Consider the following 26,316-nt stretch of genomic DNA (forward strand, 5'->3'; position numbering starts at 1 on the left):
TATTTCTGGCATTTCTCATGTTGACATCTTTCTTTAGTAGAAAAACCTGTCTTCCTGCTCTAAAAAGTATGTAAGTTCACAACTTATATACTAAAGGGAAAACTTTACACAAGTTCAGTGAAATCTGTATCTTGTGACTGTTTGGTTACAGCTATTGTTGGTAAATTGGTTACGGCTATTATTAAGGCCATGTTGTGTTTTTCCTAGTAATGGACATCAACAGAGCCACCCCTTGGCACAGATGAAACTGAGAGGAAGTTACAGACCATGAGTTTGCTCTTTCTCTCCCCTGATCACTGTTATACCCAGAAGAATACCAGAAGGATGTGAAAGCAGTCCAGTTTGTAACATGACCTTTAGACATGGCAGTTAACCCTTAAAGAGTCCAAATGTGACCATTCTTTTATTCTTCTCTCTACCTACTCTCTAATAAAGATATCAGCAAAGTTGCCAAAACAGGGTGGGGAAAGAGAAGCAAGAACTCTGCTCCATCACCACTCAATCAATAAGAGTTGACCATACTATTAGTTGATTTTTCTTAATAAGGAAAATCAATGTAATCAATGCTGACAATGTAGAAAAGGTTATATTTTTGTCTATTGCTATTACGGTTTATAATACTTACCCATATAGAATAAGAAGTGCCTTATCTTTATGATATTCCAAAAAAGTTAACATGTTTTTAAACTTCATAAGCCAACTTCTAGCTCTTACGTAAGTTGAAACATCGTAAATACTCATGAATCTAACAGAGAAAAATATACACATATGTTATAATAAAAGTCAAGTGCTGGAGGTACCTGGGTGGCTCAGTTGGTTAAGCACCCAACTGTTGATTTTGGCTCAGGTCATGATCTCATGGTTTGTGAGTTCGAGCCCCATGTGGGGCTCTGGGCTGGCAGTGTAGAACCTGCTTGGGATTCTCTGTCTCCCTCTCTCTCTGCCCCTCCCCTGCTTGTGCTCTCCCTCTCTCTCAAAATAAATAAATAAACTTAAAAATATTTTTTTAAATGCACCATCCTGAGCCTCTGTATCCATCCACCTACCCACTCATGGTCACGGTACAGGAAACTCTTCCTGCCTCTGTTCATTGAACCATGCTTGGCTTGAGGTAGCACATAATTAAAGCTTCTCCAGACCAATTTTTTGGGGTCTAGAATCAAGCCCTCCTTTGTCATGCCTTGCCTAACCCAAGCCTCCCCAAGGCCCTGAAGGCTCTACCCTTTCCAAACTTTAGGAACTGATGTTAGATCTCCCAGATAGGTTACCAGACTCCTGAAATGTTAACTATCACCCAGACAGAATTTCCTATCGTTGTTGCCCCCACAAGCTTTGTCTTAGATCATCCATTAGCTAATTTGTACCAGGACTGTGACCAGATATTGACATATCTCTCAGGCACCTGAGTTTTTCCCACTAGATTTAACTCCATCAGTGGGGTCAGTTCCTTCAAGACTTGCTCCACCTGAGAAAGCAGCCTAATGACAGGCTCCAGGCTTCCCTACCTACCCTACCCAGTAACTTAGCAAATATGATAGAAAGATGGGATAATCATAATAGTATCTGAAACTACATAAGTTCCATTTATGGCTCCCCTAGTCTCTTATCTAATTACACTTCTTCCAGAATCTCCTAATGTCACCAAAGTTATTAACCTTCAGGGGAAAAAAAGGTAAACAAGTAAAATAAGGGGATGGATAGATAGATGGATGGACAGATAGATGAGGATAGGTGAGATAAATTGATCAACCTGGACATTTAACTCTCAGCTTTTAAATTTTATTTATCCATATACCCATTTGATTTTGGAAATAACAATTTAAGAAATATTATACTTACTTTCCTTGGATGGGGCAATAGCTTTTGGTTGCACCGATCAATATCCGGGCTGCCTCTACACTGAGGGTTCCATCATTACACTGTTTTTCAAAGCTACTCTAAACATACAATTTTAAATAAATATTACAAAGGACCAAAACATAAATGTAATATACTCTACTTGACCTTTACATAGCCGTCACTATTATTATTACATTCATTATAGAAAAATATACTTTTAGCAAAAATCTCCTGTAGCAGGAAATAAATTCCATTCAATTTAAATATTTACTAAATATTCATTTTTTGCAAAGTAATATCCTGGATGTAATAAAAGATACAAAGTTTCCTAGCTTCAGAAACTCAAAATCTACACAACTCAAAGAGTTTTCCTCAGTAGTATAAATAGTATCACAGTGTCATCTTTCTACAGCAGGATAGTACAAAGTATTAATTCAAAGGTTAACTAATCATCTCAACCTCTTAAGGAACTACCAGGAGAGAAAAGTGAATTGTGTTCTTTTTTTCCCCTTTTTGCCAGGTTTATTGCAATATAATTGACACATATTGTATAAGTTTAAGGTGCACAATGTAATGATTTGACACATGCATACATATTGCAGAAAATGTTTACCACAATAAGATTAGTTAACACATTCATCCCTCACATAATTACAATTTGTGTGTGTGTGACTGTGTGTGATGTAAGATCCACTCTTTTAGCAACTTTCAAGTATGTAATACAGAATTGTATAGTCACCATCCTGTATATTAGAGCCCCAAAACTTATTCATCTTATAACTGAAAGTGTGTACATTTTAACACCTCCTTCATTTCCCCCACCTTCCAGCCCTGGAAACCACCATTTCACTCTGTTTCTATGAGTTTGGCTTTTTTTTTTTTTTTTTTTTTTTTCAGATTCCACACACAAGTGAAATCATATACTATTTGTCTTTCTCTGTCTATTTTACATAGCATAATGCCTTCAAGGTCCATTCATATGTTCACAAATGGCAGGATTTCCTTCTGTTCTATGATTGAATAATATTCCATTAGATATAGATAAATAGATAATAGATAGATACATAAACATTTTCTTTATTCATCCATCAATGGACACTTAGGTTGTTTTCATGTCTTGGCTATTGTAAATAATGCTGAAAGAAACATGAGAGCCCAGAGAGCTCTTTGAGATCCTATTATCATTTCCTTCTGACATATACCCTGAGTGAGGTTGCTGGAATATACAGGAGTTATGAATGGCTAAAATCAAAACTACAGTGAGGTTGCTTATCTTAAAAACAAAACAAAACAAAACAAAAAACAACTCTCAGTTTCACTGATTTTTTTTCTGTTGTCTTTCTTGTCCTATTTCATTTATTTCTGCTTAAATATTTATTATTTCCTTCTTCCTACTAACTTTATGAAAATGGGCCCAAAGAACAAATTCTTCTTTTCCTGATGTGTAAAGTTAGGTTATTTGAGATCTTTCTTTTTTCTTAATGTAGGCATCTATCACTATAAATTTCCCTCTTAGAGCTGCTTTTGCTGCATCCTATAAGGTTTGCTATGTTGTGTTTTCATTTTCATTTGTCTCAAGATATTTTCTGATTTCCCTTTTGATTTCTTCTTTGACCCACTGGTTTTTCAGGAATGTGTTATCTAATTTCCATATTTTTGTGAATTTTTCAGTTTTCTTCCTGTTATTGATTTCTAGTTTTATACCATTTATACTATTTTATACCATTGATTTCTAGTTTTATACCAACTTTATAATGATATAAAGGAAATATACTTGACATAATTTCAATCTTCTTAGATTTGGTAAGGCTTGCTTTGTGACCCAACATATGATCTATCCTGGAGAAATTTCCCAAACAAATTTGAGCATGGAAACTTTTTGTTGTTGTTGTTATGCAGTTCCTATCAACATTCTGTGGATCAGAGCAAATGTTTTTTGGAACTCACTTAGGAAAATGCTGTGGGACCTGATGAGCCATTGTAGGGTTTTAAGCAGGAAGGTGGTATAGTCCTATTTGTCTTTTGGATAAATCCCCGTGATTTGACCGCAGAAAAATTGGAGGTAGAGAGATCAGTTGAAGCTTATTATTCAGGAAAGAGGTTATAATTTCCTAAATTAATAGACACAAGAATGGAAAGGGGCATATTTGACAAATATTTAGAAGGTAAGAATGATAGAGCTTGGAGAGGGAGAGAGAAAGAGGACTGACCTGAGTGATCACATAAGGTAATGAGCCCGTTCACTGAGACTAGGAATACAAGAGCCAGTTTGAGATGAGTTCAATGTGGATTTAGGTGCCAGCGATATGTCTAAGAAATGTCTAGCCACAGTTGAACTTATGAGTATAAAGAGATGGTGGTGAGAGTTTGGGAAGGAAGAATATAGATTTGAGGAACATCTGTGGATAGCATTGAAATGAGCGTAGCTAAGGAAAAAGAAGGAGAGATTACAAGGGAAGAATGATGGACAGAGTTAACTGTTCTGAGGAAAACATTAAACATTAATCATGCTCTGAGGAAAACATTAAAGAGATAAAAAGAAAGAGAGGAGCTCATGAAAGAGACCAAAAAGGAAAGGGGTCACAAAAACAGGGAGGAATGCCGCTAGAGGGCACTCTCAGGAAAGCCATTAAAGGACAACATGGAGTGGGCTACTACATGGGATTGTTGGCTTAAAAAAGTAAATGTGGTAGGTCATTATAGAAACAGCCCCAACGTATCCATGCCTTCCTGTGTCCATGCCCCTTTGCAACTGACGCTACTGCTTCTCCTAAGAGATGGAGTCCACTTCTTCACTCATTGACTCTGGCTAGCTTTGTGATTTGCTTTAACTAATAGAATGGGAGTAAAAATGATGATATTCAAGTTCCAAAACACAGGATTTAGAGGCCTTGCAGCTTCTCCGCTCACCCTGTTGGAACCCAGAGACCACCATGCTGTGAAGAAGCCCAGTCCACTCTACTGCAAGATAGAAAGAAGGCCATATGGAAGACCACCAAAGTGCTCTGAAAGGCAACCAGCATCAACTGCCAAATTGGTGAATGAGGACATTCACAACCCCACTGAACTATGAGATGACCACAGACACATGAGTGCTCCCAGCCAAGATCAATGACAGAATCATCCAGATTGCCAACCCACAGAACTGTGAGAAATAATAAATCATTGTTTTAAGCCAGTAAGTTCGGGGGCATTTTGATATACAGAAAAGGCTAGCCAAAACAGAAGTCAGTACCAATTATTCAAAGCCTACATAACAAAGGCTAAAACATTAGCTTTAGGACTTGGGGGTGAGTAGAGTGAGAGAACAGTACAAAAACTGGTATTGGAGGTGGGAGGGAGGAAGCTGTGCTACAAAGAGCACCACAATGGGCAATACTGTCACCTGAGGACACTGCGAAGGTGCAAAATGTGCCCAAATAACTTATGAAGCTGGCTGCTAAGAACATTTCTAGACTTCTAACATTCTAGAAATATTAAAACTATCAACTTTTAAATTTTTTTTAAATTTTTTTTTATTATTTGAGAGAGACAGAGAGAGAGAGAGAGAGTATGAGCAGAGGAGAGGGGCAGAGGAAGAGAGAAAGAATCTTAAGCTGGCTCGACCCTCAGTGCAGAGCCTGACGCAGGGCTCAATCCCACAACCCTGGGATCGTGACCTGAGCCCAAATCAAGAGTCAGACATTCAACGCACTGAGCTAACCCAGGCACCCCTAAAACTATCAACTTTTAAAGCTACTTATGATAAAGTATGGGAAGAGCTAGGGAAAGCAAAGAGAAACAATTCAATCTGCAGCAGAAATTAGCAAAAAGGCTCCACGATTTGCCAGGTTGAAAACAAAATTTGTTTCTCATTGCAGTCTTTTCAGCTGGCAAAAGATGTAAAAGTAAAGATCAAATCTAGTGTGCTGACAGTAAAATATGGCCTCAGGTTCCAGATCAAATCAAGATCAAAGACTCTTTGTTAAGACCACTGAAAGACTAAAAGTTGGTACTCAGTCTATCTTCTCAAGCAGACCAAAGGCTTTCTCTGACTCTTATGACATATGGCCTATCTGAAAAGGAATTGTGGAGTGGAGTGGACTATAATACACAAGTTTTTAACTAAATTGTACCAGGTTGGACAAAAAGAGACAGAAACTATTCTAAATGAATAGAAACCTCCCAAGTTTCTACTGACAGAAATCAGACTGAGAAGGCCAGTCAGTTACAAACATAGATTATTTTCTATGGAAATGTAAAGAATGAGGTGCACTGGTTCCTATGCCCAGTGGGATTTCATAATTGCCATGCACCAGTGATTAATCAGTACTTCCTGTTCTTCCCCTTCTTGAACAGAAGTGTCTGTTGATCAGCACTAAATGGAGAGGGGGTGGGGGACAGATAACGTGTTTCTTAGTTCATAGGTCTCTAGATCAAGAGGAATAATACTTAAGGAGATACAACTAAGGAACCTCAGCATACCTAGACCAAATGCAGATCATGAGATACTAGACTTTGAATCTAATGCCATAATAAGATGAAGCTTGGTGTAGGGGGTGCAGGGGGGTGTGTCTTAGAAAAGGATGAGTGTATTTTGTTTATAGGAGGCATATGAATATTTGTGGCCAGTGAGCACAGTGTAGTACATTAAATATGGTTATACCCTAATTCTTTTTTCCTTTTCTCCTTTTCTTCTTTTTCTTACAATTATATGAGAAGATGGATGTTAGCTAAACCCATCGTGGTAATCTTTTCACAATATATGTAAATCAAACCATCACAACTCTATGCATTAAACTTATACAGCAATGTATGCCAATTATTACTCAATAAAACTTGGTTGGGGGAAGCATACAAGAAAAAACAAACAAAAATATGGTCACAATTCTTTGCATCTCCTACCATTGAGAGTTTGAGTCTATTGCCCCCACCCTTTTAAATTAACATTTATTTACAAGTCTGGTAGTAGGGTACTGACTCTTGGCTGTGTGCCTCAGTTTACTTTTATGCAGCCTCTCATTCTTCAGCTCACATGATAATCTCAGGGCAGTATTCAAAGTAGAAGGTGGAAGCTGTAAATCTTCTCAAATCCTAGGCTCCAGAACATTCCCAAAGTCACTTCTGACATACTTTTGGTCAAAACAGGTCACAAGAACAGCTCAAATTCAATGAGGTGGTGGGGGGGGGGGGGAAGAGGAGGGATATAGGCACCACCTCTTAATAGGAGGCTCTATCAAAAATTTATGACCATACTCTACTGCTTCTGATAAGAAATTTTCAAACTCTGGGAATATTTTAAATTAAGTTCAGAAATGTTTAAAAGAAGAAAAAAAGAATTGTTTAAAAGAAGGAAAATATGGTATCAATTTTTTTGCATTAAGGAGAAGTATGTTCTTCAACAGAAAAAAATAAGAGAAGGAATTTATAGATTAAAAGAGACTTAGGGGCGCCTGGGTGGCTCAGTCGGTTAAGCGTCCGACTTCGGCTCAGGTCACGATCTCACTGTCCGTGGGTTCGAGCCCCATGTCGGGCTCTGTGCTGACTGCTCAGAACCTGGAGCCTGTTTCAGATTCTGTGTCTCCCTCTCTCTCTGACCCTCCCCGTTCATGCTCTGTCTCTCCCTGTCTCAAAAATAAATAAAACGTTAAAAAAATTAAAAAAAAAAAAAAAGAGAGACTTAAAGGACTTATCCATTAATTACAACGTGGGAACTGTACTGGAATTCAATTTAAAAATGTGAACTGTGAAAATACACATTGATCATATTCATGAGAGTTGGAAATTTGATCACTCACTCAATGTTTGATGTTATTATTAATTTCTAGGTATAATACTAATATTTTGCTATGTTTTTTAAAAGACTTTGAAACTTAGAGATCTGTAATTGAAATATTTACAGATGAAATAATATAATATCTGGGATTTGTTTCAAAATGATACGGAAGGTGGGGTAGTGAATGAGATTGCAGGTGGGGCAAGGTTTCTCATGTTGGTTTTTAAGGCTGGGTCATGGGTACATAGGGATTCATTACACTATTATATCTACTTCTGTATATGTTAGAAATTCTTCATAATAATAAGTTTTAAAATACAAATAAGAAAGATAGACTTGGCTTAACAAATATATGTATATGTTTTTGTGTGCTTGCAATAGTGAATAAAATGTGTCTTATTAGAATATAACCCCAATTTAAAATGTGCAATTTGATAAGTTGATTTAAACTTGATTTTACCTAGTAATCTTCCTTACTTTAAATATAAATAATACATAACATAATAATATATAAATTTAAAGATATAATCTTCCTTATATTAAACCATTTAAAACTTAAATCTTAAATATTTCAAGAGAATTTTTGGCTCACTAGATGTATTTTAATTTATTAAATTTATAAGAGTCAAATAAGCACTTAAGAGAACTTTATATAAAAGAAACTCAAATACATTAAGTTTATAAGAGCAGTTTTAAATATTTGAAGATATTTAGTTAAATAGGTATGTAAATAGCACCAAACATTGTTCAAAGTCCCCTCAAAAGTGAACGGTCAAAAATTACAAGACGTAGAACAGGATAATAAAATTTGTGACTTGAACTTAAAGCCTAAGACATTTATTGTTATTTTTAACGTCTATAAATCAAACAAATTTTAACAACTACTATGCTATCCAAACTGAAAAAATAGGGGCACATGGGTGGCTCAGTCAGTTAAGCATCTGACTTCTGCTCAGGGCATGACCTCACAGTTTGTGAGTTCGAGCCTCACATTGGGCTCTGTGCTGACAGCTCAGAGCCTGGAGCCTGCCCCGGATTCTGTGTTTCCCTCTTTCTCTCCTCCTCCCCCACTCATGCTTTGTCTCTCTCTGTCTGTCAAAAATGAATAAATGTTTAAAAAAATTTTTTTAACTGAAAAAATATTTTTTCTAGTCACCTGAAAGCCCTGAAAGAGGCATTCTAGTCAACTGAAAGAGGTAAGAATTGAAAGTATTGCAAGAATTAAAAATAAATAAATAAATAAATAAATAAATAAATAAATAAATAGTGGATTATGTGAACTGTACCAACCATTTGTATTATAGCTACATGCAATCTGGCTTCTTCTATTAAAACTTCTTCTGTTGGGGACTCCTCCGTTTCACTACCACGAGAAACGTGGGAAAACTGAACAGTATCAGACTAAGTTTAAAAACATAAAGAGATAAAGTTAAAAATAAGCTAAAATAAGTAGCTAAAACAAGCACTTCACTCAACAAAGATTCTAATAACTTAAATCAGAACGGTTAAAAGGAAGGGCTATGCATAACTGGGTATGCTCTCCACATGAGAAATGTTGCTTTTAATTGTGTGCTTTAAAAGTCGTAAATTCAGAGAGATTTATAAGTCAGATTCTCCCCCAAACCTGTCTTTGCTCGACTGCTCTCTGAAGCAACCTGTGTTTCCTGCTTTTTATAGTAATGTGAGGGCAGGTGGCTCAGCTCCTCGAGCGGTCAGAAACATCAGCTTGGCAGAGGCCATGTACAGTTAGTCAACCAGCCATGTAAAAACACCAATTCTCCTATGTTGGCAAACAAAGCTAAATTACCAAGACCTTCTCTTTAGAGAGAATTCAAAGAAGTCTTTTCACCCACATAGCAAAGCTAGTAAATATACCCCCGACTCCTCAGTTTTCTGACATTCCATTAGCAGAATAAAGGTTTTTTTAATATAATAAACTAAAGCAAGAAAGGCAGACCCAGGAGAGAAAGGAGGACTTCTTTTTTTTTTTTTTTTTTTTTTTTTTGCCAGGTATCAACTCACAGGAATGGTGTATTCAATCTTTGTTTTTTCTTCTACTAAGGTCCAATTAACATTTGTCAAAATTTTTTCTGTTTTAAATAGCGTTATTGTGTTCTGTATTATCTCCTGAATGTGCTTAATGGCATTCTGCATGGCCATTTGCCTTGGGAGGGAAATAGCACACAAACCTGTGACAAAGAAAAGCAAGGATCTTAATAGAATACAGCAAAGACTCCAAGAGGCAAAACCCTGCAAGATGTAGTGAAATCTTGTTGGTGCAGTCAATCACTCGCATAGCCAAACCAGAGTGCTCAAAGAAAAGCAAGGACCACCTTTGGTCCAAAATTTTCCAAAAAATTACCCAACTCTGTTTCTCCTGGCTGTATAACTCAACTTTATCTGACTCAATTGCTAAGGAATGCTTTCTTCGTTTCCTTTCATTCCCTTTACCTAGAGACATGACTTGCTACTTCAAGGCACCCAATCAGTATTTCTCGAAGTATAGAAAACTACTTGTGTCTTCTACAGAGGAAGACTGCCTATTAAACTATGCAAATTCCCCGGATCCAACCCATAGCCAGAGAATCAATTGGGAATTGCATTTTAACAATTCTCCAACTGATTCTTCTATAAAATTTTAAAAATTTAAAATATTGAGGTCACTGCAACAGAGATCCCTCAAATTTAATATGTATCTGTTTCCTGGCCAGCAGCAAATCCACATGTTTCAAAACTTGTAGCCATTTGTATTTTCTTGAGGTATGGATTTGAAGTTACAGCTATGAGGCTCACTCACTGAAAAGAAGAATTTAATTAGTGAATGAGCTTAACCTGCTCACTTGGAATCCCATCTCAATAAAACTGTTCTCTTTTTGTAACTGCATGTGGAATGTTCCATAAAGAGTCCAAATGAGTTCCAAACGTTTAGTTAACTTTACTGCATTCTTTATGGGACACTGTGTGTAATGACAGTATTTGAAATTTCTGGGATCCCAAAGGTCTGGAGGCATATCCCTCTTGGTTCACTATGGTCCAGAGCAGAGACACATTTGACTGTAGGCTTAAGTTAGAAGTTGTCAGCTTTGGATTCAAAGCTGTATGGCTGAGACCATACAGGAAGAAAATTTTTTTCATTTGCCTAACTACATCCTCCCCATATGATGGAGAAACAAATACTTTCCAGTTGCTCTGGGGAAACATGAGTATATGTGGACCACTTGGTGGCACCAATACATTTGAATGAATTCTCTGTGTTTAAGATGATCCTGGAAGAGTGTGAGGAGGGAATCTGTCAAAGCCTTTGACTAGACAGAAGTAGTTGGTTTGAAACTCTTACTGATAAAACTTGAACTCTGTTAAGTGTTAAATGTGTGCCATGTAGTATTTCTAGAAAGGATGAGCATAGATTCTACAAGAAGAAAGTATTTACCATATACTTTTGTTTTATAATGAAAATTCCGAGGTTTAACTACTACAATAAAAAATTTTGTGGGGCACGTGGGAGGCTCGTTAAGTTGGTTAAGCACCTGACTCTTGATTTCAGCTCAGGTCATGATCTCACGGTTGTGAGATCGAACCCTGTGTTGGGCTCTGCACTGAGTGTGGAGCCTGCTTGACATTCTCTCTCTCCCTTTCTCTCTGCCCCTACCCCTCTCCTGCTTGCACATGTGCATGCTCTCTCTCTCTCTCTCTCTCTCTCTCTCAAAATAAATAAATAAACTTTTAAAAAGTTATAAGGGAAGAAAAAGAGGGGAAAAAATATTACCATAACAGTAAAACCCCTTGTTGATCTTGCCTTTGAGTATCAGAGTAGGAGGAATCACAAGAAAAGAAGCATGGGAGAAATCCAGATGTGATATCCTAAGCAAAGAGAATGGAGTGGGTCTGGATCCCTGAGAGTCAAAAATAAATTGTTGAGAAGGGAGGTGTGAGAAAGCCTTCAAAGATCAAATTAACTTCGGTCACACTCCAGCGTAGGCTTTTGCCGACCAAGCATACATTTCCACTGAGAACAAGAACAGATCCATAACTAGGGGAAAAGAAGAGCTACCAGAAATCTGCCCCACTTAATTAGCCCAGTTCACATATTGGAGCCCTTGGCTTTGAAGGGCACTGTCACAGGAAGTTCTGCTGTAGTGCTGGCGGGGCGCAGTTTTAGAAATGGGCAGGACTGCGAAAAGACACAAGCAAAGAGGTAATGTCTCTCATGGGCAGGATAGGGAAAATTCACCAGGCTATTCCCTGTTTAGAAGAACCCTCCTTCAACATCATCCTTCCATTGACCTCTCATTAGTTCCATGCTTTCCAAGATACCTTCTGATGACTAGTTTTGTTTATCAAGGAAATTGGTATTTAGAGATGAATACCCTGAATAATGATCACGATTATTTCAGACATAGAAAGAAATCATCCTCTTTATAAATTAACTAATTGATTTTCTGCTTTATCCACATGCTCCTGTGAGTGCTGTATATCTCCAGCAGTCTGATCAATTTTAGATACCCTGAAAGGATCATCCTCTGCACCAGCTTAGCTGAGGATCAGGCCATGGGATATTGAGAGATACTAAGGCCCTATTCGAAGACTTTGTGTAATCCCATCCAGGCTTCTCCCTCCCCACTTGACTGTACTGCCACCAACTATCTTATCCTAGATTTTTCTATTGACTACGTGTCTATTTGTGATTTTATCAAACTTATGCACTTTATTATCAATGGCCTCAAATGTTTTCTGGAAATAAGCAACTGTGGCAGAGCCTGCTGATTATCCCCCAATATCCATTTTCTTTTCTTTTTTTACAATCTTAAAACCTTTTTTTTCCTTTATATTTATCAAGCCATGAATTCATAGGGAATGGGTTCCAACAGCTCAGGCTCCTTTCCATTGGTTCTCAGAAAGTGTGCTTCTTTGGGTGGGGCAGGCTGGCTCTTCAGGTGAACCCAAGTACCCTTCTCTTTGGCTTTCTTCTTCTTCTGATCATTTTCTTTCACACACTTCAGGAAGCTATCTCGGCTCTTTAAGTGCTTAATATGTTCAATACGTGTATTCATTCTTTTGGCAAGAATCTTGCCCTTAACTTCTTTGTTTACAACAATGCCAATAGGATGCTGGGTAACATTATAGACTCTTCCAGTTTTTCTATGGTAACACTTGTGGGGTATTCCTTTTCAAACAGTCTCCATTCCCTTGATATCTACAATATCACCTTTCTTGTAGATTTGCAAAGGAAATACTCCATGTTTTCTAAAAGGCCTAGAGAACATATAGAGGGTACCTCTCCTCTTTCCCTTTGTGTTGGTCATTTTGGCAAATTACTGGAAGATGGTGGTTCCAGCCAAAGGACTCCCAATATTCATTTTCCCCTTCTTCCTTTGCCATAGAATCTCCAAGTCTTGGCTGAGCACATGGCCAGCCATGGCTCCACCATTATCCCTACATTATCCCAGGTAAGGATAATATTTTATAGCTTCTCTTACCCATGTGTGACCATGTGACTAAATTCTGACCAATGGAATGTGAGTGCTGATGATATATACAATTTCTAGGCTATGCCCTTAAAAGGAAGCTGCTTACTCTCCATTTCCACCCAGCTCCCCATTTTCTCTCTCTAGTTGGCTGGATTGAATATATAGTGGTTATGAGTCAGCTTCTACCCTCAGACAAGAGCAACATTCCAGAGAGGAGCAACAACAAAATACAAGGATCCTGGATCTATGGACAACCCCGTGAAGCAGAACCAACCCACTCTTTTGGACATTTTGATGGAGAGGAAAAGAAAGTTCCCTATCTTGTTTAAGCCACTGAGAATGTGGTTTCTGTTAAACTGGCTAAACCAATATTCCAATTAATGCAGCATCTGTAAATAATGAATGAATGAAAATGAATGATTTCATAATCAATTCCTTGAGCTCCTTAAGAAATGTCCCCATGACTCCCAACAACAATGTGTTTGCATTATTCTCTCCAGTTAATTAATGAAAGATAAATATACTTTACCTAATGTCCTGGCTGAATGAGTCATCATGTATGAATTTATTCCCATAGTCATTAGTGATATTACCTGTACATACAATAAAAACTAAAAAACAAAACATACAAATAGTTAGAGCCAAGAAAAACAAATGAATAAGTTCTCCAAAGGGAATCATTATTCAATTAACCACCAACAAAATTCTATCTTAATCCACATTTAAAATCTTGCTTCTGATAGATAGGGCAAAGGGTTGTTTTGTGGACAGTGCTTGAATATAATATACTGGAGCAGAAATTAGTTTTCAATGTGCATGAGAAAAGATTTTGTAATTTCGGGAAGGGATAAGAATACTGGTCAAAGAGCCCTCCACTGTTGCTGCTTTCAGCAGGAGCCACACAAAGCCAGGAGGATGGTAGGCATCACAGACATGGCCATGGAGCCAGCAGGGTTGGTGGCCATGGAGCCACCAGCAGATGGTGAGTAGCAGTGGTGACTGTGGAGACAAGGGAAAGTGTGTCTGCCACCAGGTTTTACTATGGCTGCTCAGGAGGCTCGGAGCCTACAGGAGCTGTGGTGGGGTCTGGAGAGACACCTCACAGAAGCGGAAACACAACCACGTTTGCTGGTCTTGACTCTACCACTTTAATTAGCCATGTAATTTGGGGTCAGTAGACTTAACCACTCTGAGCCTCAGTGTCCCTCACTAAAAAATGGAGTCAACAGCAGTATGTTCTCTGGAGAGTGTTTCCCAAACTTGACTGATAACAGCACTGAAAGTGCTTCTAAAAGATACTGACTTCAGGTTTCTTCCCTGCAGATTCTGATTGTGTAGGTCTGGGCTGGTGCTAAAGGGATCCATGTAACATCAGACAGATTTGAAAAACACTGTAAGTGATACTCAAATGCTAGTTAGCATTTCGTTGACTTGGTTTTAGGCGAATTCCTTGCACAAAAGAAAATTGAAGGAGCTCAGACGTTGGTTATGATACTTTTCCTTTGGGGCATGAAAGGACCCAAAGTCTGAAAAATTACAGGTTTGTTTGAACTCCAAATTAATTCCCAGATGATGGCCATAGATATAAAGTACAAATTCTCAGGAAAGATGGTGAGGAATATAGTAGTCCATTTTGAAAAAGCACTTCTTCTGGGAGTTAGGGCACCTGAGTTCTTTCCCTAACGTGCTATTCTCTTTGTTCTAATTTCTCTACATGCAAGATGGAGAGGGTGATAACTGATCCTCCAAAGAAGATATTCTAAAAATATTGTCTTCTGGAACAGGGGGGAAATGACAAAGAAGATAAAATCCTGAGCTGGAAATTAGCCAATATCAAGAAACTCTGTACATTTATCTGCAGATTAAAGTTCCTTGGGAGGTGGGCAGATGTTCTTAATTCACATTATTCAGAAGCAACCCTCCCAGAAGCAGGGTTGGAATTCATCTGACTGGGAGGTGGGGGAGGGGGGTGTCCCAGGGATTTCTAGCAACTTCTCCAGCTAACTCACACAGTACTGTTACAAATAACAAGGGGCCCTAACACTGTCGGCAGATGTACTGGGGTCTTTGGATCTTCCCTGGATTCTCAGTACCACAGACACTGCCACTACCAGATTGGCTTTGAGGGAGAGTTTGTAACATTTATTGAGCATTTGCTAAGTGGCAGACACTTTACTAAGTATCATCTCAATCCTCAACTGGAAATTGAGGTTCCACAAATCTGGAGAACTTGCCCAAGGTCACCCAGCCTGTGACGAGGGGGCCAGGATTCAACCCCAAGTCCATCTGATTTCCACATCCTACACCATTACTTCACTGTTGGTCCCTTTCAGACTATCAACATAAACAAACTTTCCTCTGAAAGTTCCTTTCTTCTTAAAAGAATGCATTTTTCAAATCTAATTTTAAAAATGGTTAACCTCGGGGCACCTGGGTGGCTCAGTCGGTTGAGCGTCCGACTTCGGCTCAGGCCATGATCTTGCAGTTCGTGAGTTTGAGCCCTGCGTTGGGCTCTGTGCTGACAGCTCAGAGCCTGGAGCCTGCTTCCAGATTCTGTGTCTCCCTTTCTCTCTGTCCCTTCCCTACTCATGCTCTGTCTCTCTCTGTCTCTCAAAAATGAATAAACGTTAAAAAAAAATTTTTTTTTAATTAGGTTAACCTAAGGAGAAGGGAGAAAAGATGGTGGAGGAAGAGGACCCTAGGCTTGTCTCACCCCACGAACATAACTAGGTAACTATCAAATCATTCTAAGACTCCAGAAATCAACCTGAAGACTGACAGAATGAACTCCATAACTAAAACTCTGGAGAGAAGAAGCCACATTGAGGAAGGTAGGAAGTACGGAGATGTGGTTTGGAGGAGAAATGGATCACAAGTGCTGTGGAGGGGAGGGAGCCCTGGTCACAGACAAAGGAGAGAGAGAGAGAGAAAGAGAGAGAGAGAGAGGAACACACAGGGGAATGCACAAGGAAAACACTTCCCCAAAACCATTGGCTGGGAAAACATAAGGGGCTACTTTTTGTGAGTTCTTGCAATCAGTGGGGCCTGAAGAATGGAGTTTGAAAGATCAGTGGCCTTGACTGGGATTGTGCCCTGAAGATGTTGCCCTACTCCCAGAGAGAAGGCAGGCAAACTAACTGGGGCAGATGATGCAGAAACAGTGATCTGAAAAACGCCTGGAGCAGACAGTGGGGAAATTATTCACTCTTCTCAGTGTGCTTCCCTGAGAGGCAGATATCATGGAGATGCCTCTCTGAGGACAAAGGAGCTGGTTGGAACCATTTCCCTTCCCTGCCCCTCATCTTAAACACAGAGCCACCTGCAGGAAGCAAAGTAGCACCCACAGGGCTGCCTAACTGCTTACACCAAGTCCCACACCTGTGCATTCTGGTGGGACTGCCCTTCTTGATCAAGCTTGCCTCAGTGCCAGCTTAGCCAGCCCCTTCCCCAGAAGACCAGCAGAAACCCCTGCTCACACCATGTCTCCTGATCAGAGAGTTCTACAGGGCTTCGGTTCTACTGGAAGCAGTATCAGGTATTATTTAACAAGCAGACCAGAGCACATGTAGTTAAAACTCACCACACTCTGACCAAGGACCAAAGAGTGGCCACTGCGGGCAAGGAGAGCCTCTGCAGACAGCTGACCCGAAGGATAGAGCAGCCAAAACACAACAGCAGAGCTCACGCAACATGCACCACAGACACCCCGGGAAGTGACAGGCCCTGGACACTATATGACCTCTTCTTCATAAAGCCATTACTCTCAGGAGCAGGAAACTGGCTTTTCTAACACAGAGAAGAAGACAGTGAAATAAAACAGATGTAAGTAACATGCCTGATCGAGAATTCATAGCAACAATCATAAGTATACTCTTATGAGAAAAGAATGGAAAGACTTCAGGGAGACCCTTACCACAGAGACAAAAGAGTTAAAAAAGAAACTGTCAGAAATGAAAAATTTAATAACTGAGATTGGAAACAGGCTTGATGCAATGAACACAAAGCTGGAAGAAGTAGAGAAACAAATAAGTGATAAAGAAGACAAAATAATGGAAAGCAAGGAAGCTGAACAGAAGAGAGAAAATAGGTAAAATAGGTGATGGGGATTAAGGAGTGCACTTGTGATGAGCCCTGGGAATTGTATGGAAGCGTTGAATCACTAAATTGTACGCCTGAAACTAATATTACACAGTATGTTAACTAACTGGAATTTAAACTAAAAAAATTTGTAAATGGTTAACTTTATTATTGGGTACTATGACAAGTGCTACAAAATAAACAAAATGAATAAATATTATGAGATGATTTTTCCTACCATTTGTGGTGATTCTATTTTTTGATCAGCCAGATTATGAATTTCAGGAGCCAAGAGTAAACTAAAAACTCCTTTAATTCCAGACCATGCTATAACAATTCCCCATCTCCAGTTATAGTCATAATTTACACGCATCAGAAGAGGGCTCACTAACACAATAGTAAGCAACCTGTGGAGAGAAAAACATTTTTTTTTAAAGTCACACCTTATGTATTAATGTTATTCATGGTTGACACCACTAAAAACTAAATTTCATAGAAATTTTTTTCAGGAAAGAGAAAATAATTCAGTTTATTGATAAATTGTTCAACTTTTCTGGGATGAACCAAATCTACTGTCTAAGTTTTTCAGATAATACTCAAGTCTCAAAAAACAGTGCTGGAAGTTTTAATATACTATTTGGATTTGGGTAGTGTATTTCTGAGAGAAATTTCTTCAAATAACGTTGACAAGCTCATCTATTCCCTGGAAGACCATGACTAGATCAGAAATGAGGCCAAGAGGACACACAGATGATGGCCGAAAAGTAATTATTATTGTAGGCACATTAATAAACTTAGCTTAATCAAATTTTTCTTGAGCTTCCATGAGAATCATAAATTAAATGTCACATAAATAATTTCAATCGGTGCCTATTTTTCTACAGATCATTTTTCTTTTCTTTTTTTTTTTTTAATTTGAGAATAGTTGACCCACTATCAACATAGTGATCCAACAACTATTCTTATGCTATGCTCACCACAAGTGTCTACCAATAATTTTTCTATAAGACTCTGTATCAAAAATGTAGAATCTATCTTTAGGGGATCTTCACCAAAAGAATATCAGTACTATCCTTCAAATGAGATTTCAGCAGAAATAAAACTGACATGTTCTTAGACTCAAAAAATATATTGTGTATCAGTTACTCAGCTGGGAATTTCACAAGACAGTTTAGAGAATTCCTATCACTGAGAAACAGAAAATCTGCTATTACCATCTATAATGTATATAATGAATTTGGGTAAACCCCTCGGCCTTCCATTCAAGCTTTTGCAAAGCAATTCTTACCAAACTTTTCAGCCTTACTAAATGATCTTTCTCTGAAATACCATTGAGTCCAGCCAAAATGGAACAACTCATATCACTGCCTGATACCAAAACCAGAAAGGCAGTGTCGCAAAGGCTCTGGAGTCAATCTACCAGGGTTCAAATTTAAGCTTCTTTCACTAACCATGTAAACTTAAGTTCTTTAACCTCTCTAAGCCTCAATTTCATCCTGTAAAGTGGAGATAATCAATAATAATAATTGTACTTGCCTCAAAGGATTATTGTGAAGTTTCAATTACATGGGGCAACATTCATAGGGCTTAGAATGATATTTCAAATGTGGTCAGCACTCAAAACATGTTAGCAATAATTATGTCTTATGTAATTATGTAAGGGGCCTTAGTTTGGCACATCCTCTAAAATGTTTTTCTCAACAAGTCTCTTATGGAAAGCTGACCCATACGTTGAGGTCCCCTTAGGTTGACTCCTTCCATTAAAGCCTTTCCTCTGGGGAGGTGGAACCATAAGTTCCCACAAGATCTCTAGTACTTCCTAGCCACTTGACTTTGGGCAAGGTACTTGGCCTTTGTTGGCCAGTTTCTTCATCTATAAAATTCTCATTTCCTAGTGTTTATGAAATGAAATGAGATGCCAGATGTGCAGCTGAGTCAAACAAAGGTTCAAAAAGCCATTTATCTTTCTTCATTTTCTGTGACCAATCTCAACTTGCACATAAGCCTCCATGGTAGAAAGAAACAAATTGCATACACAACCTTCCGTGTGAGAGTGACTGAGTGGCGTGCAGTGACCTCAGAGTCAGCAAAAGCAAGGTCCCATGAGAACATCTTACAAAGTAAGCTCGTTGGCCAGGCCTGTCCTGAGTGGGAATGACAATGTTTTCAGAGACACTGTCATGAATTCTTATTGAAGACATGACCATCATGAGTGGGCAATGGTGTTCAAGACAAAATGTGCTACTGGGGGTCAAGTTTAAACCCCAATTCTGCACTTCAAGATGGGCAACTCTAGGCAACTTTTTAACCTCCCTGGGCTTCATCTGTGCAATGATGCAATAACACCTACTTCATAAGGTTGTATTAGTATTAATGGCATAATGTACGTGGTAAGGGCTTAACAAATGGCTTTATCATAGCTATAGGTGATAATAAATGAGGATGAAAGTCAACAAAAATGTTAGGAGCCATTAATAAGGTCCAGTGTTGTTCAACCATTAACAAACATGTTGAAATGGCTTCCTGGATCTCATCTCCAGAGATGCAATTCAGTACATTGAGATGGCCCATGAATTTTCATCTCTATAAATTTCATGAGTTGTGCTGATACCACAGCCCCTTCTCATTTTCCAGATGGGACCTGGAAAAGTAAACAGACTTCCCCCAATCGCATAGCAAGTTATTTTCTGGGCCTTGACAACAACATGGGTTTTCTGACTCTACATCCAAAGAGTTCTTGTTGCCCTCACCAGTGGGCAATTCTTATTCTGGGCTGAAGAACCTAAGTCCAGTAAGCAAACTTTAAAATATAATTCCTACCTTACAAAATTCACTGTTGTAAATAAAATGAACATGAAAACCATACTGTGAAATCCCAAATACTTGTTTTGTCCACATCCAATTACAATGCCAAAGAAAGTATATATTAAATGTTGGTATACAGTTGAAAACATTATTAGGAACCTAGGATGAATGGAAAATAAAACATGTTTTAAGCCAGGTGTTTTTAAGATAGTTGCCTTTGCACATAAAAGCATGTATCACATTCTATGATGCTTGTCTTAGCAGAGGTCCTTGCCTCCATCACTGTTGCAGTCAACATTTAAAAGTATTTTGTTGGAATTAAAATACACCTAGCTCCATATTCTCCAATACCCTCATCACACCAATGCCCATGGGCTGCCTCTCATAGGAGAATAGTAAAAGCAAGGCATAATATTAAGAATCTCCACCCCCTCTTCCGGTTGGTGATGGGGCAGTTTTGCCAAGATTAGCCGGCATCATATCAAACTGTTGGGGCTGCCACAGCTGAACCCAGAACCACCTGGTTAACCTTGACTTTTCGATAGCTGACTGGATCACTTCAGTGCCCTCTGCAGGATTTCTCCCTTCATGATTTTCTTGAAAGTCTCTTACCTTGAAAGTCTCTCCAGTCTGCTTTCCCATCTACTGAATTCCTAAAAACCTTGTAAGGCTAATTCGAATCCTGTGTTCTTCATCCTAAGCACTCTCGTTGGAAGTGATCCTCCTTTGAATTCTTACAGTGCCAATTCTCTATACCACCATAGTTCAGAAGCAGACAAGTGACTTAGAATCCCCCTTATTGCTTCCCAAACAGCCACACACCTAGCCCCGCTCCCCAAGATTCTTACTGAGCAGACTAGAACACAGTGGTTAAGGCACAGGCCTGTTCTGGTTCCGTGCGGTAACATGTCTGCATTCAAGCCAGGTTTGACTTCTACAGGCAGATGTCAAGTTCCACTTGCTCTTGGGCCTCCCTCCATTGGGACTTTCCCTTTCAGCTAACTAGGCAAGTGGGTCTGTTCCACCAACCAGTCTCCCTCGAGGTGGGTCTCAAGATCTACACTTGGAAAGAAGCATTAGGAAGCCTCATTTGGGCTGCAGATGGAAACCATGTTCTCTAACACTGCATTTCCCCAATTAAGTAGATGGTCTGATTCTCTCATTCCCAGCTCTTGATTCATCAGATTTAGAACTCAGAGAAAGGAAGGGTATGAGGGGGACCTCTAACCCCAAAGCTTAGTTTTCTGAAATTCAGAAATGATGGAATAACTGAGTAGAAAACTTGTTCAAATGTCTCCATAGAACCTAAAAAACTGCCTTACATATAGTAGGATCCCAATAAATATATAAAATTATTCACGCTTACTAGCTTCTTACAGAAACATGCCCACCACTTAACAATGAGTGCATTCTGAGAAGGGACTCAGTTACAAAGCCTCAAACCTAAGATACAATGTCCAGGTTACGGTAAACATTAAGAAAAGATTGGTTTAATAGGTTCAATAATAAACAATTAAATGAATCATAATGAGTAATTTATAATGATACTGACAGTATGACTGAGCTCAGGAAAATGTCCAAATTCAGACAAAAAGTGTATGTTCTGTGAACTATTTATTCCCAAGCTTCTGGATTCTAAAGACCAGTTAAGTGTCATTCACCTAACACAAAATTAGAAGAGTTACAGGTGCCAATTTTTTTTTTTTTCCAAGTGAAGTTATTTTTCTAAAAATAAGTACCTTCTTCTATCACTGGGATTTCATAAAAGAATGAACATTTAAACACCAAAAATGTAGGCAAGCCATAATTTCAGAACAATGGATAGTCCTCTACATTTAAAAAAACAAAAGAGAGAGAGAATCTGGGGCACCTGGGTGGCTCAGTCGGTTGAGCATCTGACTGGCTCAGGTCATGATCTCACAGTTTGTGGGTTCGAGTCCCACATCGGGCTCTGTGCTGACAGCCCAGAGGCTGGAGCTTGCTGCAGATTCTGTGTCTCCCTCTCTCTCTGCCCCTCCCCTGCTCACACTCTCTCTCTCAAAAATAGATATTTAAAAACATTTTTAAAGTTTTTTAAAGAATCTTCATGGGAAAACTCAAAATTATGGCTTATTTTTCTTATTTTAACATTTGCTTTCATTCGATCCACACTAGGCTATGACTTGGTGTGAAATAGCTCTGAAACAATCCTGTAATTTAGCATAGTCTCTCAGAGACAGACTAATTCATTTATCTGAGAAGACAAGCAAATGGTTTTTCCCTCCATCCAGAGATGTTCATATGACACCTTGCATTACCAAATGTAAAAGGCAAGTAAGAGTTTTGCTAGTGTTGCATCTTTCTGCCACTTTTCTTTCCCAGCTCTTCCCATATTAGGATGCTGTCTTTCATGTACCTTATGAAGGAAACAAAGGAATGCAGTCTTTTTTAAACTTCCCACAATCCAAAGTAAATTTTTTTTTTATCAAAGAGTTATGTATAAAATGACCACAGCTTCTGAGCCACGGATACGTTATTCATAAAAAGAATATCAATCGATAGGAATGCAAGCTGGTGAAGCCACTCTGGAAAATAGTATGGAGGTTCCTCAAAAAAATAAAAATAGAACTCCCCTACAACCCAGCAGTTGCACTACTAGGTATTTATCCAAGGGATACAGGTGTGCTGTTTCAAAGGGACACATGAACCCCAATGTTTATAGCAGCACTATCAACAATAGCCAAAGTATGGAAAGAGCCCAAATGCCCATCGATGGATGAATGGATAAAGAAGATGTGGTATATATATATATATATATATATATATATATATAGATGTATATATATATATATATATATATATATATATACACACATACACACAATGGAGTATTACTCGGCAATCAAAAAGAATGAAATTTTGCCATTTGCAACTACATGGATGGAACTAGAGGGAATTATGCTAAGTGAAATTAGTCAGTCAGAGAAAGACAAGTATCATATGACTTCACTCATATGAGGGCTTTAAGAGACAAAACAGATGAAAATAAGGGAAGGGAAATAAAAATTATATAAAAACAGGGAGGGGGACAAAGTATAAAAGACTCATAAATATGGAGAACAAACAGAAGGTTACTGGAGGAGGTGTGGGAGGGGGGATGGGTTAAATGGGTCAGGGGCATTAAGGAATCTACTCCTGAAATCATTGTTGCACTATATACTAACTAATTTGGATGTAAATTTTAAAAAATAAAAATTTTTTAAAAAATCTCAGATATAATGTTTGTCTATTTCTCCTTTAAAATTTGCCAATTTTTGCTTCATGCCGTTTGTAGTCTTTTTTGTTAAACGTGTCGATGTCAACAATTGTTGGTACCTTAAGTTCTTTCAAATATAACTGGTAATGAATTTAAAAAGAAAAAGGTGAAAAAAGTTATGAAATGTGTCCAAGAAGGCAGAACCACTTAAGCACTAAACTTCTAAGATATCTATACCAAGTATACAATAGGAGACTTACTTAGTAATTGTTAACTCAATCCTCGGTTTAAAGCTTAAGGAATCTAAATTCAGTCCTACAGTGACTAACGCAATCATTCCTGACATTCCCAAAGATTCCACTGGAGAGAAAAAAGTGAACAAAATTAGTTGCATTCAAATCTGCACACGGAGGTACTTTATCTTGAGAAGAATTGGTGAGAAACTGAAGAGTCCTATTTCTTGGAATATTGCCTCAAGGGATTGGCCTAATCCTGTAGATTAGGGGTCAGCAAACTTTTTTGTAAAGGACCATATAGTAAATATTTAGTCTTTGTGGACCACATGGTCCCTGTTGCAACTACTCAGTTCAGCGGCTATAGTGCAGAAGCAGCCATAGATAATATGTAAATGAATGGATGCCTGATAAATAATAGACAGAAATTTGAGGCACTTTGGAGCAAGGCAGACCTGACTGCTCTGAGAATGTGACCTCCTTTTCCTCTATTAGCACCCCTGCATCTGTAAAATGGGTTTAAGAGAATAATACCTCATAGAGTTGTTGTGAGGATTAAATTAAATAACATGAAAATTGCTTGGCACCTCTTTAAATAAAAAAAAGTATATATATATGATAGTCACTATTATTATGCCATTGTTTTTATACATCCGCTTTACTGCTTAGTAAATTAATACTGTTTATTTGAAGAGGATTTTATTATTCCTTTGGTGTATCTAATCACTTCAGTCCACTTTAGATTTCTTTTTTTTTTTTAACGTTTATTTTTGAGAGAGAGAGAGAGAGAGAGAGAGAGGGAGAAAATGAGCGAGGGAGGGGCCCAGAGAGACAGAGACACAGAATCTGAAGCAGGCTCCAGGCTCTGAGCTGTCAGCACAGAGCCCGACACAGGCTCAAACCCATGAACCACCAGATCATGACCTGAGTCGAAGTCGGATGCTCAACCGACTGAACCACCCAGGAGCCCCAGATTTCTTTTTACCTTCTTATCTAACTGATATAATATGAATAACAAATGACAGTAAAACCAGTAGTGCTCAGAAGTGTGCTGAAAGGGAAATTGTCTCTCAAAATCTTAGTTCCCCTGTCCCATAATTAGTATTACTGTATTTTGTTTTATTTTATTTTTAAAAGTTTATTTATTTATTTTGAGAGTGAGAGAGAGAGCATGAGCAGGGGAGGGGCACAGAGAGGGAGAGAGAGAGAATCCCAAGCAAGCTCTGTGCTGACAGACCACGAGGGGCTCAATCCCACGAACCGTGAGATCATGACTTGAGCCAAAACCAACTGAGCCACCCAGGTGCTCCAGTATTACTGGATTTTAAAGCTCATCTTTCTCAGTAATAGACAGTACTTGGAGACAACGTCTGCTATGAGGAAACCAGTAAATGACGTTATTTAAAACTGATGTCATTGGGACGCCTGGGTGGCTCAGTCGGTTGAGTGACCGACTTCGGCTCAGGTCATGATCTCGCAGTTTGTGAGTTCCAGCCCTGCATCGGGCTCTGTGCTGACAGCTCAGAACCTGGAGCCTGCTTCCGATTCTCTGTCTCCCTCTCTCTGCCCCTCCCCCGCTCATGCTCTGTCTCTCTCTCAAAAATAAATAAACATGAAAAAAATTTAAAACTGATGTCATCTTATTTCATATAATCCCAATGTTATAGGATTACATGGTATGAATGCATACATTAATATATGTATGTGTGTTTATATGTATTTTTTAAAGGCTGAGGACATATACCAAAATGTATCCATAGTCTAATTTATAACATAGGTTTATTGGTGATTTTTTTTCTTTGACTTTTCATAATTTTTCCAAAATTCTACAATAAACATGCATTACTTTTATAATTAGGTGACATTTTTACAAAATTACAAATGCTATTATATTCAATAATATTCTAAGTGTTCTGAAGGGGGGGAAAATCATGGACCATGTAATAAAGAAAGTAATTTTCATCAGCACGAACCCCAGTAGTCATATGGAACTCAATGTTTTTCTGACTCAATGGAAAAAACTACCACAGAGAACTGACGCTGTGGACAAGTGGCTCTCTCAATCTTTGTCTCTCTCTTCCTCTCTCTGGTTTAGAAAAAGTGAATGTCCCCCTAAAAGGAGAATCAAAGGGAAATTTTTTTTCCCTAAAAGCACCAGGATTCAAGACTGGATGTATTTCTAACTAAAATATATTTGGATGATGACAGAGGGCCTTTATAATCTAGACCAATGACTATACAAAGAGACACTGGAGAGCATCAGCACAGGCAAGAAGGAGATGCATTGTTTGTAGAGAGTTTTGAAACAATGAAACTTTAAATGTTGTCTGCTCTTTATTATCTTCATTCCCCGGAAATTGTGAATAACATCACTTGATATAATATTCCTCATGCTTAGATTAAGCCCCTCTCTTGGTACACCTCTGGCTTTTATAAAACCTACCATGTTTCATGAATTATACACTGACTCTTAAAGTGCCTTTTCTGTCCTAAATTCAAACTTTCTTCCATGGGCTGATATATGAATATTTCCAACTGCACTACCTGTGAACCAACAATGTTCCAGAAGCATTGTGCCTTTTGTGAGGCAATGTCTGTGCCATTTGTTTTGTTTTTTGTTTTGTTTTGTTTCATGGAAAAGAATGAATATTTTTATACAAGTCCAGGTTTCATGAACTGAACACAACAGAGACAAAAATGGAAATTACTGTATGTGCTCAAAGAGGTGACATTGTAACCTCAATCAGAGGCTCCCTGGGCTTTAGCCCGTTGACTGAGTGTACATTAGTGAAGGGGGGAAAAAAAAACAAAATTAGATAACATAACAGAAATGTAACATTGGAGAGCGTGTGCATTAGAATTTTATCTGTGTTTAGCAATGGAATTTCTGGCAATGGAACTTCT

The 26,316-nt window shown here is 38.4% G+C and overlaps 1 protein-coding gene and 1 pseudogene across 4 annotated transcripts in view; both read right to left on the reverse strand.

Moving 5' to 3' along the window:
* The window catches only part of SLC9C2 (solute carrier family 9 member C2 (putative)), an 86,837-nt gene that overhangs the window by 38,366 nt on the left and 22,155 nt on the right, over window positions 1–26,316 (reverse strand). For all 4 annotated transcript variants that reach the window (XM_060643544.3, XM_060643543.3, XM_060643546.3 and 1 more), the window contains 8 exons: window positions 23,440–23,539; window positions 19,960–20,103; window positions 17,378–17,546; window positions 13,592–13,673; window positions 9,617–9,783; window positions 8,885–8,995; window positions 1,840–1,937; window positions 626–745 (listed from right to left, as the gene is read on the reverse strand). In XM_060643544.3, coding sequence (XP_060499527.3) covers window positions 626–745; window positions 1,840–1,937; window positions 8,885–8,995; window positions 9,617–9,783; window positions 13,592–13,673; window positions 17,378–17,546; window positions 19,960–20,103; window positions 23,440–23,539 — 991 coding nt within the window. The remainder of the gene's footprint in view (window positions 1–625; window positions 746–1,839; window positions 1,938–8,884; window positions 8,996–9,616; window positions 9,784–13,591; window positions 13,674–17,377; window positions 17,547–19,959; window positions 20,104–23,439; window positions 23,540–26,316) is intronic.
* On the reverse strand, window positions 12,317–12,897 carry LOC132686053 (large ribosomal subunit protein eL21 pseudogene; annotated as a pseudogene).

Source organism: Panthera onca, chromosome F1 (genome assembly GCF_046562875.1).
Source record: "Panthera onca isolate mPanOnc1 chromosome F1, mPanOnc1 haplotype 2, whole genome shotgun sequence".
Classification (NCBI taxonomy): Eukaryota; Metazoa; Chordata; class Mammalia; order Carnivora; family Felidae; genus Panthera; species Panthera onca.